The sequence below is a fragment of the Antedon mediterranea genome, chromosome 5, assembly GCF_964355755.1.
Source record: "Antedon mediterranea chromosome 5, ecAntMedi1.1, whole genome shotgun sequence".
In the NCBI taxonomy this organism is placed as follows: Eukaryota; Metazoa; Echinodermata; class Crinoidea; order Comatulida; family Antedonidae; genus Antedon; species Antedon mediterranea.
Genome location: NC_092674.1, coordinates 7,274,530 through 7,287,470, shown reverse-complemented (window position 1 = coordinate 7,287,470; position 12,941 = coordinate 7,274,530). Strand labels below are relative to the sequence as shown.

Here is a 12,941-nt window from a genome sequence, read left to right as displayed (position 1 = left end):
TTTAAAGTCATTATTTCAGGAAAACAATTGAAAACCATTGAAGAAGAAAGGTTGTCCAGTCAGTTTAAAATATCTTGGTTTGTTTTTTGACTCAACAAAGATTTTTATTTTTCTCAACTGTTTTTGGCTTCCATATTGTGGGGATTTAAGTCATTTGTTCAAAAATACAATCAGAGAAGAAAGACTATTTGTTTTAAATTACATTGTGTATCAGTTATATAATATTTAATTTATTTGAAACTCCTGCATCCAATGTCAATATGAAGAAGATAGGATTGTACAACACATCACCGCGACGACCAAAGCAGAACTTTTCACAAACTGTCATTAAAATATGTTTGGTTGTCAAGGGAATTAAACCGAAATCAAAGTGTCGAAAAGCATTCATCAATCGGCAGCCAATTGAAAATGGTTGGTTGTTTTTACTTGATGGAATTGTTTTTGTCATTCATATGTTTTTAGAGTAGCAAGTATAGAAGAAAAAACGATTGATTTTGAAAGTGTTATTCTCTTAAGCTCTGTCTACACTATCAAACTAGTTTGACGAAAAAAGTGTGATGTGCCCAAATATGGTAGTGATGTGCCCAAATATGGTAGTGATGTGCCCAAATATGGTTGTGATGTGCCCAAATATGGTTGTGATGTGCCCAAATATGGTTGTGATGTGCCCAAATATGGTTGTGATATGACATCATGTCCGTATATGGGCACATTTTTTATCACATAAAATTTGAAAATTTGTAGACAAAGCTTTAGTTCTGTTACTAACGCTCTTTTATAATTTTTGATTGTTCTATAGATTCAAGCCAACCAGTAACTAAGCCTACAAAAATTAAACCAACTATCTCATCATCGACGCCGCCTGATCTTCTGTCATCATCCATCGCCAACGAGACAGCAGCTGAGGAGATCAAGCGGTTGGAAGCGCTCTGTGAATCACGAACCAAGGAGCTGAACCTGACCAAGATGCAGTTGAAGAACGGATTGACAGGGTTTGATGCATTGGCTATCCTGCTACAACACCTTACAAATGATGTAAGATCATAAAACGTGTTATGTATATTTGAAAAGTCCCCATTGTCTTATGTCCTCGTGAGCCCAAGTCCCCATAAACACATCTCTTCATAAACCCAAGTTCCCATAATCTTATTATTATATATGTCCCTATAATCACATTACCCCATAATCACATGACCCCATAATCACGTGTCCCCGTAATCACATGTCCCCGCAAACTCATGTCCCCATAAATCTACATCCCCATAAACCCATGTCCCCACAAGCCTGTGTCCACATCAACCAATTTCCCCATAAGACCAGTTGACGCCATGTTTGTTCGTTTCATGTGGAAGTAGTGTCTGAAACCCCTGGTTTGAAACAGTTTAATGAACAGTATTTTAAATGTCAACTTCAGATACAATCTATTGACATTTCGTATTGATACAAAAAAGTAGAATATTGAGTGTGTATGATTAAATGATTGACAATCCACAGACAGCTAAAAGGAAAATATAGTCTGCAGTTATCACATGGCAAACATAATTAAATTATGTAGTAATGTTGTTACATTGGTTGAAATGCATGTCACCCTTTTCAAAAGGACGACAATAATAATGCTGTACAATTAGGGATACTTGCTAGGATTTAATTTGAAAGTGCAAACGCTGTCCCCTTTTTCAAGCAACGTCAAATCGTTTAAAACTTGTTGTCTGTGTGATGTGCAAGTCAAGTTTTCTTGTATCTGAGAGCACACTGAATGTCATGCTTGATTGCACATCATACAGTGGGAGGTAGTATACTATGCTCATCATATAGATTGTATACAAGAAGTACTTTAAATTTGTTTGTATTTTTGTAAAATTGTTGTTTTATTTATTCAGATGGATGTGTTCTCTTGTTCTGACTTGAAGAGGAATATCAAAGATTTAGAAATGAAATACAAAGATACTTATGAATTAGCAGGTAAGATTAATTGTTAACGTTAACAAGAAAGTTACTCAATCATCATTTATTTTTACATAATTTGCTTTGAAAAAATGGAAGTTGAGCTTGATAGGCATATAGTTGCCTTTTTTCTCCTTCCTTTTTGTCCATATTTCATGCTTTTTACTATTTTTTTCTTATGAATGAATAAAAGAAACTTGAACTTGGACATTTATTATTATTAACAGAAACACTAACGGAAGAAAAGTTAAAACTTGAAGAAGACCAAGAAATTCTAAAAGAACAACACGAGGAAAAGATAGAAAAACTGAAGCAAGCACACAAGCAGTCACTAGAGGATATGGAAGACACACTCAATGGGAGGCACTCGAGAGAAATGAATGAATGTAGGGCTATACAAGTGTTAATTTGATACAAATATATTATAATATTTTATTAATGGCACATTTATATATTTGAGGTAGCAGCTTATTTTTTGTCAAAGTCGTCCAACCGTTGCCATATAGGCTAACAATAAAAATATTCTAAATCTCTGTCTACACTTTCAAACTGACAAAAAAATCAGATGTGCCCATATATGGACACGATGATGTAATATCACTGCCATATTTGGGCACATCACATTTTTTTGTCACTAGTTTGATAGTGTAGACAGAGCTAGATGCTGATGCAGTTTGCCAGTACAATCACCTTTTTTAAATGTACATGCTGGTACTATTGCATACCTTCCATGCTATACCTACACACTACTCGCAAACCCCTAGACTTGTTATAGCTATAGTTAAAAGTTCATGATTCAGGAATTGTACGATTGTATCTCTTGTTTATATAACTGGCACACTTTCTTTGTTCACAGTGGTTACGCAACAAACAGAAGATATTGACTTGCTTCATAAACGTTACAAACGAGAAGTAAGTGGGCTTATGTTTAATTGTTGAAAGATCTGTAAACAAATTTTATAACTAATTTAAACCAAAAAAAAGAGATAAATGGATTTATTATATTATTCCTGTCCACTCAGGTAGCGCTTGCCTGATATATATCTATCTATCTTGTCCAAGTACCTTCACTTGCACTGATGAAGGGCTATTGTTGCCCGAAAGCTCTGCTAACTTTTCTGGCTGTTTTACTTTATTGTTTTGATTTAGCTTTTCTCTTTTGTATCTTCATTGAGATCCAGCCACTGATACCCAGAGCATTGTAATTTTTTCAGTATTTTGCCTTTGGATTTATATTATATGTATATATTTTATTTGTTTCTAGTTATCTGACCAATCGGAACAAAATCATCATTTAATTGAATTATTAAAAACAAAACATAATGAAGAGAAGACGGTTATTTCTGAAGAACACGAAGTTGTAAGGAAGGAGATGCAAAACGAATTTGACATTGAAACGGAGAAGAAAAGAATGGCGGCCGAGAATCGGGAACGCCAACTACAAGACGACTCTTTTAATCTAAAGTTTCAGTGTGAACGGTTGACGCAGAAGAGCAAGATGCTAGAAGATGTACTACAGAAAGATTCGGATGAGAAACTTCAGGTAAAAATTGGAAACATTTACTATGAAGGGTGGGCTTTATTAAATTTAGAGTAATTGTGGAACTTTAGTATGGGATCCGTAGCTTAGTTGTTTACATGCTTCTCTTCCTGGGTTCAGGGTTCAATCCTGTCCTAGTACCAAGGTTGTTTCTACTCTCTAAGCTTCAAATGAAACTCCTATAAATTGGCATGCTTTTTTCATTAAAAGTTACTAAAATTTAACATTGATTAATAATTAATATAACATTAAGCACTGTAATTCTATTAGTTTATACTTGTGGAAAAAACAACAAAAGTCTTCACTTGATATAAATGTATTGAACCAGGATTTGAACCCATGACCCTGGATATTGTGAGCCACCAAGCTACACTGTCGCTAACATCTTTTTATATACATGTATAATTAAATGCATGGCTTGTTTTTCTTTAACCAACAGGCGGCTATTGCTCAATATAAAGATTTACCTGATGAAGTTGAAAGCCTAAAGACTGTGCTGGAACTGAGGAACAAAGATATACACGATTTGAGACGCCAGAAAATGGAACTAGAAAAAGAGGTAAAGTTTTGAAGATTCAACAAAAAACATGGATTAACGCCTACAATAGCAGTAGCAACAAAAAAAAACTCAAAATACTTGTGAAACTATAAAAATGTGAAAACTTGTGACAGTGAAAGTTTCTCAAGTCAATAATAAACTTTAGAATAAATAAAAAGCATAAAAAGAAAATAATAATAACAAAAAATAATAAATAAAGAAATTAATTCAAACAATCAAAACTTAAACCAGCTGCCTACAATAGCAGTAGCTACAAACAAAAAACTCGTAATATTTGTGAAACTGTAAAAATGTGCCTGCAAGAGTGAAAGTTTTTCAAGTCAAGAATAAATTTTAAAATAAATAAAAAATATATATAAAAAAATAAAATAAAAAAATAAATCCAAACAATCAACATTAAACCTAAAACCAGTTGTGAAAACTGCCACTAGTTCTGTGATAATCAACATGATGATTGTGGGGAACTCATAACGATGAAGAGGAATTCTACTATGAGAAAAATGTAAGAATAAGATTAGAGAATTATTATATTTGTTTCTTTCCAATCAGCTTGAGGTGATTCCAGAACAAGAAGAAAAGATAAAGAAATACGAAAGACGTATTGAAGAACTCACTGTTATTGTTGGAAAGAAAGTAGATTTTGAAAGGTTAGAAAAAATATCTACCTTTACTTTATATTAGAAGTGTTCATATGGGTCATAGAAAACCTGGAAAATCATGGAATTTTTCAAAATATTTTACAGTTCTAGAGAGTCATGGAAATTTGGCTCATTAAAAATACATAGATTTATTGGATTTTAACTGGTCATGTAAAACATGTTAAGAATATCGTGGAAATTAAAGACATTTTCCCCATGAAAAAAATATTTTTGTTAAATATGCCATTTTAATGTTGGTAACTGAAAAAATGTAATTTAAAGCAAAAAATGGCTACAAAATGGACTATTTAAAGTCTGATTTTATTAACCTTCATTTTTTTAGGAAAAATACATCTTTAACATATGGAATGTCTATTTTTTTTTATTGTATGTGGAGAACTTTTTCCTGATTTAATAGAGTTAATAAAATTTCTTCTAATTTTAGGCAATTATCATCAGAACACAGAGCACTGAAAGAGTCTTTAGATAAACAGTCAACAGAAAAGAAACGACTCTCAATGGAAAATGAAGAACTTGTGTGGAAACTACAACAAAGTGAGTGTGGATCTCCCATTTGTCTGACGCCACCGACGACACGAATGACCACGCCTAGATCTCATAGCCGTACTAACCTATCGCGTTCAAGTTCATCTGAAACCGGTAGCCACGATAACGTGTTTATGTATGAGCATAAGTTGGAACAGAGCTTCTTAAATTGATGAAAAAAATGTTTGTCAACTTAGTTAAAAGTATTTATATTTTGAGTAATCACAATTGTCATTGAAAAACAAAAGGAAAGTTAAACATATTTTAAAATGTAACGGAAAAATCTTACAATTGGTAATAATAATAAAAATTTTAATATATGAATTGACAATCTCATAAGTATAAAAAAGTAACTATGTTTACTAAAGCAAGAAAGAATTAGATAATTTTTGTATAACCTGCAAATGAATTTATCACACTTTTGTAGAACATCTTTTTCACTGCATCTGAGATTAGCTTTGAGAATATACTGTAAGTGAATTTAATCTGGTAAAATTAAATTGTATATTTTATGCCCTGAAACAATATTTACTTTCTCACTTCTTTAGTAGGAATGTGTTCCCCGCTGTCGTACACTATGCCGAATATGACAATCATTGTTTTGTTGTTAATGCGCGTGTCCCGTAGATTGTAAATAAATGTAATACAAATGTTTCAGGTTAAAGAGAATAAATAATTTATAACAATTGTATATTGTTGCAAAAAGAACTGAATGAATTGTAGGGTTGCCTACCTAAATGATAGGTCACTGACCTGGATTATTAAGTCATTGACCTTTGTTGGGTCACTGACCTACACATTGAGGTCACTGACCTACATTATTAAGGTAATAACCTGGATGATTGGTGACAACTTTTGTTGTTTGGGCCATGATGGTTGTGTCATTCGCCTACGTGCTGAGGTCACTGACCTGTACGGTGGGGTCACTGACCTATATATTTGTGAACTCATGTTACTATAGTTACAGTAAGTGTTGTAAACAGTACCATGATGATTCAGTTATAATTGTTGAATTGTAAATTTCATCATAAAATAAGTGTGCTGAATATGAGCATAAAATCAAATGAATCTGAAAACAATCATGGTTATTTTCTTTAATTTTAAAATGAATTGTTTACTTCAATATTGATTTATGAATACAGTACGACGAATAACATGCGATTTTTGCTCAGTGTGCTTTTTACATTAAATTTACATTTTTGTTTTGCATTCTTTTTGGTGCTTTTAAGTATACTGTATGCATTTTAGTTTGGCCACAAACTGCCCCACCTTTAGGTTTTTATTTTAGTTATGGTTAATTTTTGTTGTTTATACATTTATAAATAAAAAATAATTTAGTTATTAATTAGATATTTAATTGAGCAATTTAAAGTACTTTTTAGTTTGGTTGCGAAGTATTTAAATGTGCCAGTATTTTGTCAACCTATTTGACAACTCCCAAACCCTCCCAAATGTTAATATTATATTTTTTCAATAAGAAGAAAGATTATAATTCAAGCTCCTGTATCATTTGTAGATTAATTAAAAATATTTTGATAAAAAAGATTATTTGAAAATATTGTTATTATAATGTATCAAATAGATCTATATTGCTGAAATGTGTTTATTGATTATTACTGATTATTGATTATTAGTGTTTATTGATTATTAGTATTTAATAATTGATTGAATATTGTAAATATTGTTAATAAAGACGCAAGCAATATAGAGGACAGTAATGATTCCGTTGCCATAGTATAATATTTGTTTATATACTGTATAATTGACACAAAGCTAATATCATGGCCTTCTATAATGTAGTTTATTTGTAAAATTCTGTTCTAAAGAGAGATATTAGAGATATTACATTATTTAAAGATGTATTGTCCCCCAAAAAAATATTTGTAATTTTTGTTTGTTGAATATGCCATTTAATCTTACATAATAGTTGTCGACTTTTACAAAAAATTGGATCTAAACAAAATTTATTTATCTTAAAACAGTAATTTAAACAAAAAATGGATTTTTGGTTGAATTTTATTTATTTATTATGTTATTTTAAAAGTGAAAACCTTTTTTATTTTCGACGAAAGTGATTAACTTTATTAAAACTACAAAAACCCTACTCAAATGACAAAGTCTTCATTTTTCATTTTTTGGGGGACAATAAATCTTTAATTGTATTTTTTTAATAATAATATTTCTTATATAGCGCTTATTACATAATGATTCTTGGCGCTTCACATTATTAACCCGGTTATTTAATGCAGCTAGTAATCAGCGCAATGATCTAACCGGGTACCCATTTATACATCTGGGTGGAGAGAGGCAAGTGTAAAAAGAGTCTTTCTCCTAAGGATACAAGCAATGTGTCGAGAATTAGATGTGATCGCACGATCAGTAATTCTACGTCCACTTGCTGACGTGGTCAACACTCTTACAATAAAAAATCTAGATACTCTCCCAAAATCAGTTTTATCATTAAAGTTCCAAATTTAAATTTACTCTTTAAAATGCTTCTGAAGAGATCTTGTTGAATTTTTGAATTGTTATAACCGAACGTATTTTATTGTTGAGAATTTTTAAAATTATTTTTAAATAATTTGGTTTTGGGTTATCACACAGTCGCGATTTTTATAGAACCTTTCTAATTCTGTTTTCATTTACAATTTTTTTATATTATAAGAACTGTCAAATGTTGTTGAATATTAAGAAATAAGCCTACAAGATTGAGTTGTTGAAAGTGTTATATTTTGTCTACTGTATGTGAATATTATGCCTTTTAAATTATATGACCAATTAATAGTATTCCAATTTTGTTTCTTGCAAGCAATGATGTGTTTTGTTTTTTTGCAAGAGAATAACATTTTGTAACAACTATCCATCTCATCTGTTACAGTTGCAAAATGTGGTTTATTTATAGAAGGTTGAAAATTTTAAACATTCAGAATAAGGACTCCAATGAGAATAAACTACTGTGTTATGTAAGTAGTTTCCATTTAAGGTATGTTTATACTAGACCAATAACTAACTACAATAAATAGCAGCTAAATATGTATTTTTCATACAGAAAAAAAAAGGTTTCGTTCTACTATTATGGGATAAGTTATAGAATAAAAACTTTTATAATTTCTTTTGTTTACTTTACAAAAATGTATACTAATCTATTTAACGTCGTTCGTTTTCGTCCTAGTGTAAACGGGCCTTAAATGGAAAAAGATTAGATGTGTTGTCATCTAAAAACTTGAAAGAATAAAGATAAATAAAATCAAACTTTTAAATAGGCCATTTTGTAGTTTTAATAAAGTTATTCACTTTTTCTTTTAATGTCACTTAATATAAAATAAAAACTGAACAAATGGTTAAATTCAACCACATATTCAATGCACTTCCGGTTTTATCATAAAAGTGAATAAATAATATATATAATATTCAACAACACAAACTATTTTCATTGAGACTATCGCCCGTATTCTTAAACCGGACTTTAGTCGTAGTTCGAAGTTCGACTTGGAAAAGTCGTAGTTCGAGCTATTACTTCAAATTCGATTCAAAAACGAAGTAGTCGAAGTTTGCAGTTCGACTTAATGAAGTCGAGCTTTTAGTCGAGTTGCACACGTCTGGGTAACAAAGGCTATACATTGGCCAATGACAAGAGAGTATTTGAGGAGCAGACGAAATTTTGCGCATTGATATCACTTTCCATTTCTTACAACACTTTTTACGCATCAGGACTATATACATGAAAAATAATTTTAATCGTTAATTATTAGAACAATATCAGTATTAATTTAACAGTGAAGTATATTTGATTAACAACAAATAAAATCTTAAAAATATATTTAGGAACCATGGCGGTACGGTAACTTTTATATTTTCTAGGACCCCAACAAAGTATGATCGCCACGAACCACGCACTTCATAGCGTGACAAGAAAGCGCTAGGCCCCCTAAACATTCCATCGCGTGGTGAATTGCCGCATCTCCCATTGTCGCTATGGCGTGACGTAGCTCAAGTCGGACTTGCGCGAAGAAAATAATGTAATTTGTATACAGTTGTAAATAAAGATGATTTTCATTATTATAATTTATACCAATGTATATTTAATTAAGCTAATATAAATATAGATATTTCATTCTTCAATATCTGGCCAATATAACAACTCAATGACTGTTACGTTTTTTATAAACATCGTTTAAAAACCATTTAGTCGACCATTTAGTCTTCCCCCTCCAGGACTAAAAAAATCGATCAAAATCCGTCTCCATTTAGTCGAGGTTGGCCTGATTTAGTCGGTGATTTAGTTGAAGTTCGGTTTATGAATTAAAATGACGTCATTTTTTTAGTTTTAGCTCGAACTACGACTAAAGTCCGGTTTAAGAATACGGGCGTATGTTTATTTCAGACTATTTCCAGCCCATATAGACAACGTACCTTCTAAATTTTCTTTAAAAGAAATGTACATTTTTTTAAATACAATACTATTGTGTATACAGTATTATTGGCAAGATAATGTTTTCTTTCAGAGCTAATAGTAATACCTATTAACACTAAAAATATGAAGATTGGATTGGTTCAAAAGCTATTTCTACCTCTCATTACTTAAAGATGTATTGTCCCTTTGTCAAATTTCAAAAAAATAAAATAAAAAGATTTCGAAAAAAAGTCGGTCATTTTGAAGTATTATGATAGTTATTAACTTTCACCAAAAATTAGTCGAAAAAAAAATAATTTAACTGAAATACAGACGTTTTTTTGGTTCAAAAAATAACTTTGACTTCCAGCCAAAGTTTTCGATCAAAACATATCTTATAATGCAATGCGCTTATTTGGCTACTCAGTATGCATAATCATAAACCTTCCTCGCGATCTGTGTGAAACACCCTCTCTCAACCGTGACGAGTTGTAAACAATCCTAATTAGCATCATGCATAATGTATACTCATGGTTTGAAATCTTTGTTTACTTTCGCTTGCGACTATTTTCCAGACGAAATGTAATCAAATTAATTTAGCTGTTAATTACGTAAAAGTGTTGTTTTTGGCTCAAATTTTTGACTTAAAGTGAATAACTTTAATATTACTTTGATATAGCCAATTAAAATTTAGTATATTTTGATCTTCATTTTTTTGTGTTTCAAGGGACAATACATCTTTAAATGTTATAGACCAAACCTTTTTTCAAATTCTTAATAAATCATGGCAGGATAATTCGATTTATATTGTGTTAATATTTGAAGAATAGGCAACATTATTTTCCACCATGTCAAAAATGGTAGAAAATTGACCATTTTTCGAAAAAAAATATTATCATTAACATGTGCAGAGTCGAATAATATGTTCTGCGCATGTCAATTATGCTATAGTAACCAGTTATATTAAAAGTAAAAATGTTGAAATTTAACCATTTTTCGAAAAAATCCCTGTACGAAAAATGGCAAATTTTCGATCCTTTCATTTATTGACATAACTGCTTACTATATCATAATTAATATGCGCAGAGTCGAATAATATGTTCTGCGCATGTCAATTATGCTATAGTAACCAGTTATATCGAAAAATAAAAATGTTGAAATTTGACAATTTTTCGAAAAAATCCCTGTACTATAGTACATGGAAATTTCCGAAAAATTGCCAATTTTTTATCCTTTTATTTATTGACATAACTGCTTACTATATCATAATTAACATGCGCAGAGTCGAATAATATGTTCTGCGCATGTCAATTATGCTATAGTAACCAGTTATATCGAAAAATAAAAATGTTGAAATTTGACCATTTTTCGAAAAAATTCCTGTACTATAGTACATGGAAATTTCCGAAAAATTGCCAATTTTCGATCCATTTATTTATTGACATAACTGCTTACTATATCATAATTAACATGCGCAGAGTCGAATAATATGTTCTGCGCATGTCAATTATGCTGTAGTAACCAGTTATATCGAAAAATAAAAATGTTGAAATTTGACAATTTTTCGAAAAAATCCCTGTACATGGAAATTTCCGAAAAATGGCCAATTTTCGATCCTTTCAATTATTGACATAACTGCTTACTATATCATAATTAACATGCGCAGAGTCGAATAATATGTTCTGCGCATGTCAATTATGCTATAGTAACCAGTTATATCGAAAAATAAAAATGTTGAAATTTGACCATTTTTCGAAAAAATCCCTGTACTATAGTACATGGAAATTTCCGAAAAATGGCCAATTTTCGATCCTTTTATTTATTGACATAACTGCTTACTATATCATAATTAACATGCGCAGAGTCGAATAATATGTTCTGCGCATGTCAATTATGCTATAGTAACCAGTTATATCGAAAAATAAAAAAGTTGAAATTTGACGATTTTTCGAAAAAATCCCTGTACTATAGTATATGGAAATTTCCGAAAAATGGCAAATTTTCGATCCTTTTATTTATTGACATAACTGCTTACTATATTATAATTAACATGCGCAGAGTCGAATAATATGTTCTGCGCATGTCAATTATGCTATAGTAACCAGTTATATCGAAAATAAAAATTTTGAAATTTGATCATTTTTCGAAAAAATCCCTGTAGGCCCTACTATAGTACATGGAAATTTCTGAAAAATTGCCTATTTTCGATCCTTTTATTTATTGACATAACTGCTTATTATATCATAATTAACATGCGCAGAGTCGAATAATATGTTCTGCACATGTCAATTATGCTATAGTAACCAGTTATATTGAAAATTAAAAAAGTTGAAATTTGACCATTTCTCGAAAAAATCCCTGTACTATAGTATATGGAAATTTATATATATCATAATTAACATGCGCAGAGTCCAATAATATGTTCTGCGCATGTCAATTATGCTATAGTAACCAGTTATATCGAAAAATAAAAATGTTGAAATTTGACCATTTTTCGAAAAAATCCCTGTACTATAGTACATGGAAATTTCTGAAAAATTGCCTATTTTCGATCCTTTTATTTATTGACATAACTGCTTACTATATCATAATTAACATGCGCAGAGTCGAATAATATGTTCTGCACATGTCAATTATGCTATAGTAACCAGTTATATTGAAAAATAAAAATGTTGAAATTTGACCATTTTTCGAAAAAATCCCTGTACTATAGTACATGGAAATTTCCGAAAAATGGCCAATTTTCGATCCATTTATTTATTGACATAACTGCTTACTATATCATAATTAACATGCGCAGAGTCGAATAATATGTTCTGCGCATATCAATTATGCTATAGTAACCAGTTACATCGAAAAATAAAAATGTTGAAATTTGACCATTATTCGAAGAAAATCCCTGTACTATAGTACATGGAAATTTCCGAAAAATGGCCAATTTTCGATCCTTTTATTTATTGACATAACTGCTTACTATATTATAATTAACATACGCAGAGTTGAATAATATGTTCTGCGCATGTCAATTATGCTATAGTAACCAGTTATATCGAAAAATAAAAATGTTGAAATTTGACCATTTTTCGAAAAAATCCCTGTACTATAGTACATAGAAATTTCTGAAAAATTGCCAATTTTCGATCCTTTTATTTATTGACATAACTGCTTACTATATCATAATCAATATGCGCAGAGTCGAATAATATGTTCTGCGCATGTCAATTATGCTAAACCAGTTATATCAAAAAATAAAAATGTTGAAATTTGACCATTTTTCGAAAAAATCCCTGTACTATAGTACATGGAAATTTCCGAAAAATT

At 30.6% G+C, this 12,941-nt stretch overlaps 1 protein-coding gene across 8 annotated transcripts in view; it reads left to right on the top strand.

Moving 5' to 3' along the window:
* Nucleotides 1–8,664, top strand: part of LOC140049585 (uncharacterized) — a 62,673-nt gene extending 54,009 nt beyond the window's left edge. For all 8 annotated transcript variants that reach the window (XM_072094496.1, XM_072094501.1, XM_072094498.1 and 5 more), the window contains 8 exons: nt 800–1,035; nt 1,881–1,962; nt 2,172–2,330; nt 2,801–2,856; nt 3,209–3,487; nt 3,924–4,043; nt 4,593–4,690; nt 5,127–8,664. In XM_072094496.1, coding sequence (XP_071950597.1) covers nt 800–1,035; nt 1,881–1,962; nt 2,172–2,330; nt 2,801–2,856; nt 3,209–3,487; nt 3,924–4,043; nt 4,593–4,690; nt 5,127–5,400 — 1,304 coding nt within the window. In that variant the 3' untranslated portion in view covers nt 5,401–8,664. The remainder of the gene's footprint in view (nt 1–799; nt 1,036–1,880; nt 1,963–2,171; nt 2,331–2,800; nt 2,857–3,208; nt 3,488–3,923; nt 4,044–4,592; nt 4,691–5,126) is intronic.
* Nucleotides 8,665–12,941: the final 4,277 nt, after the last annotated feature.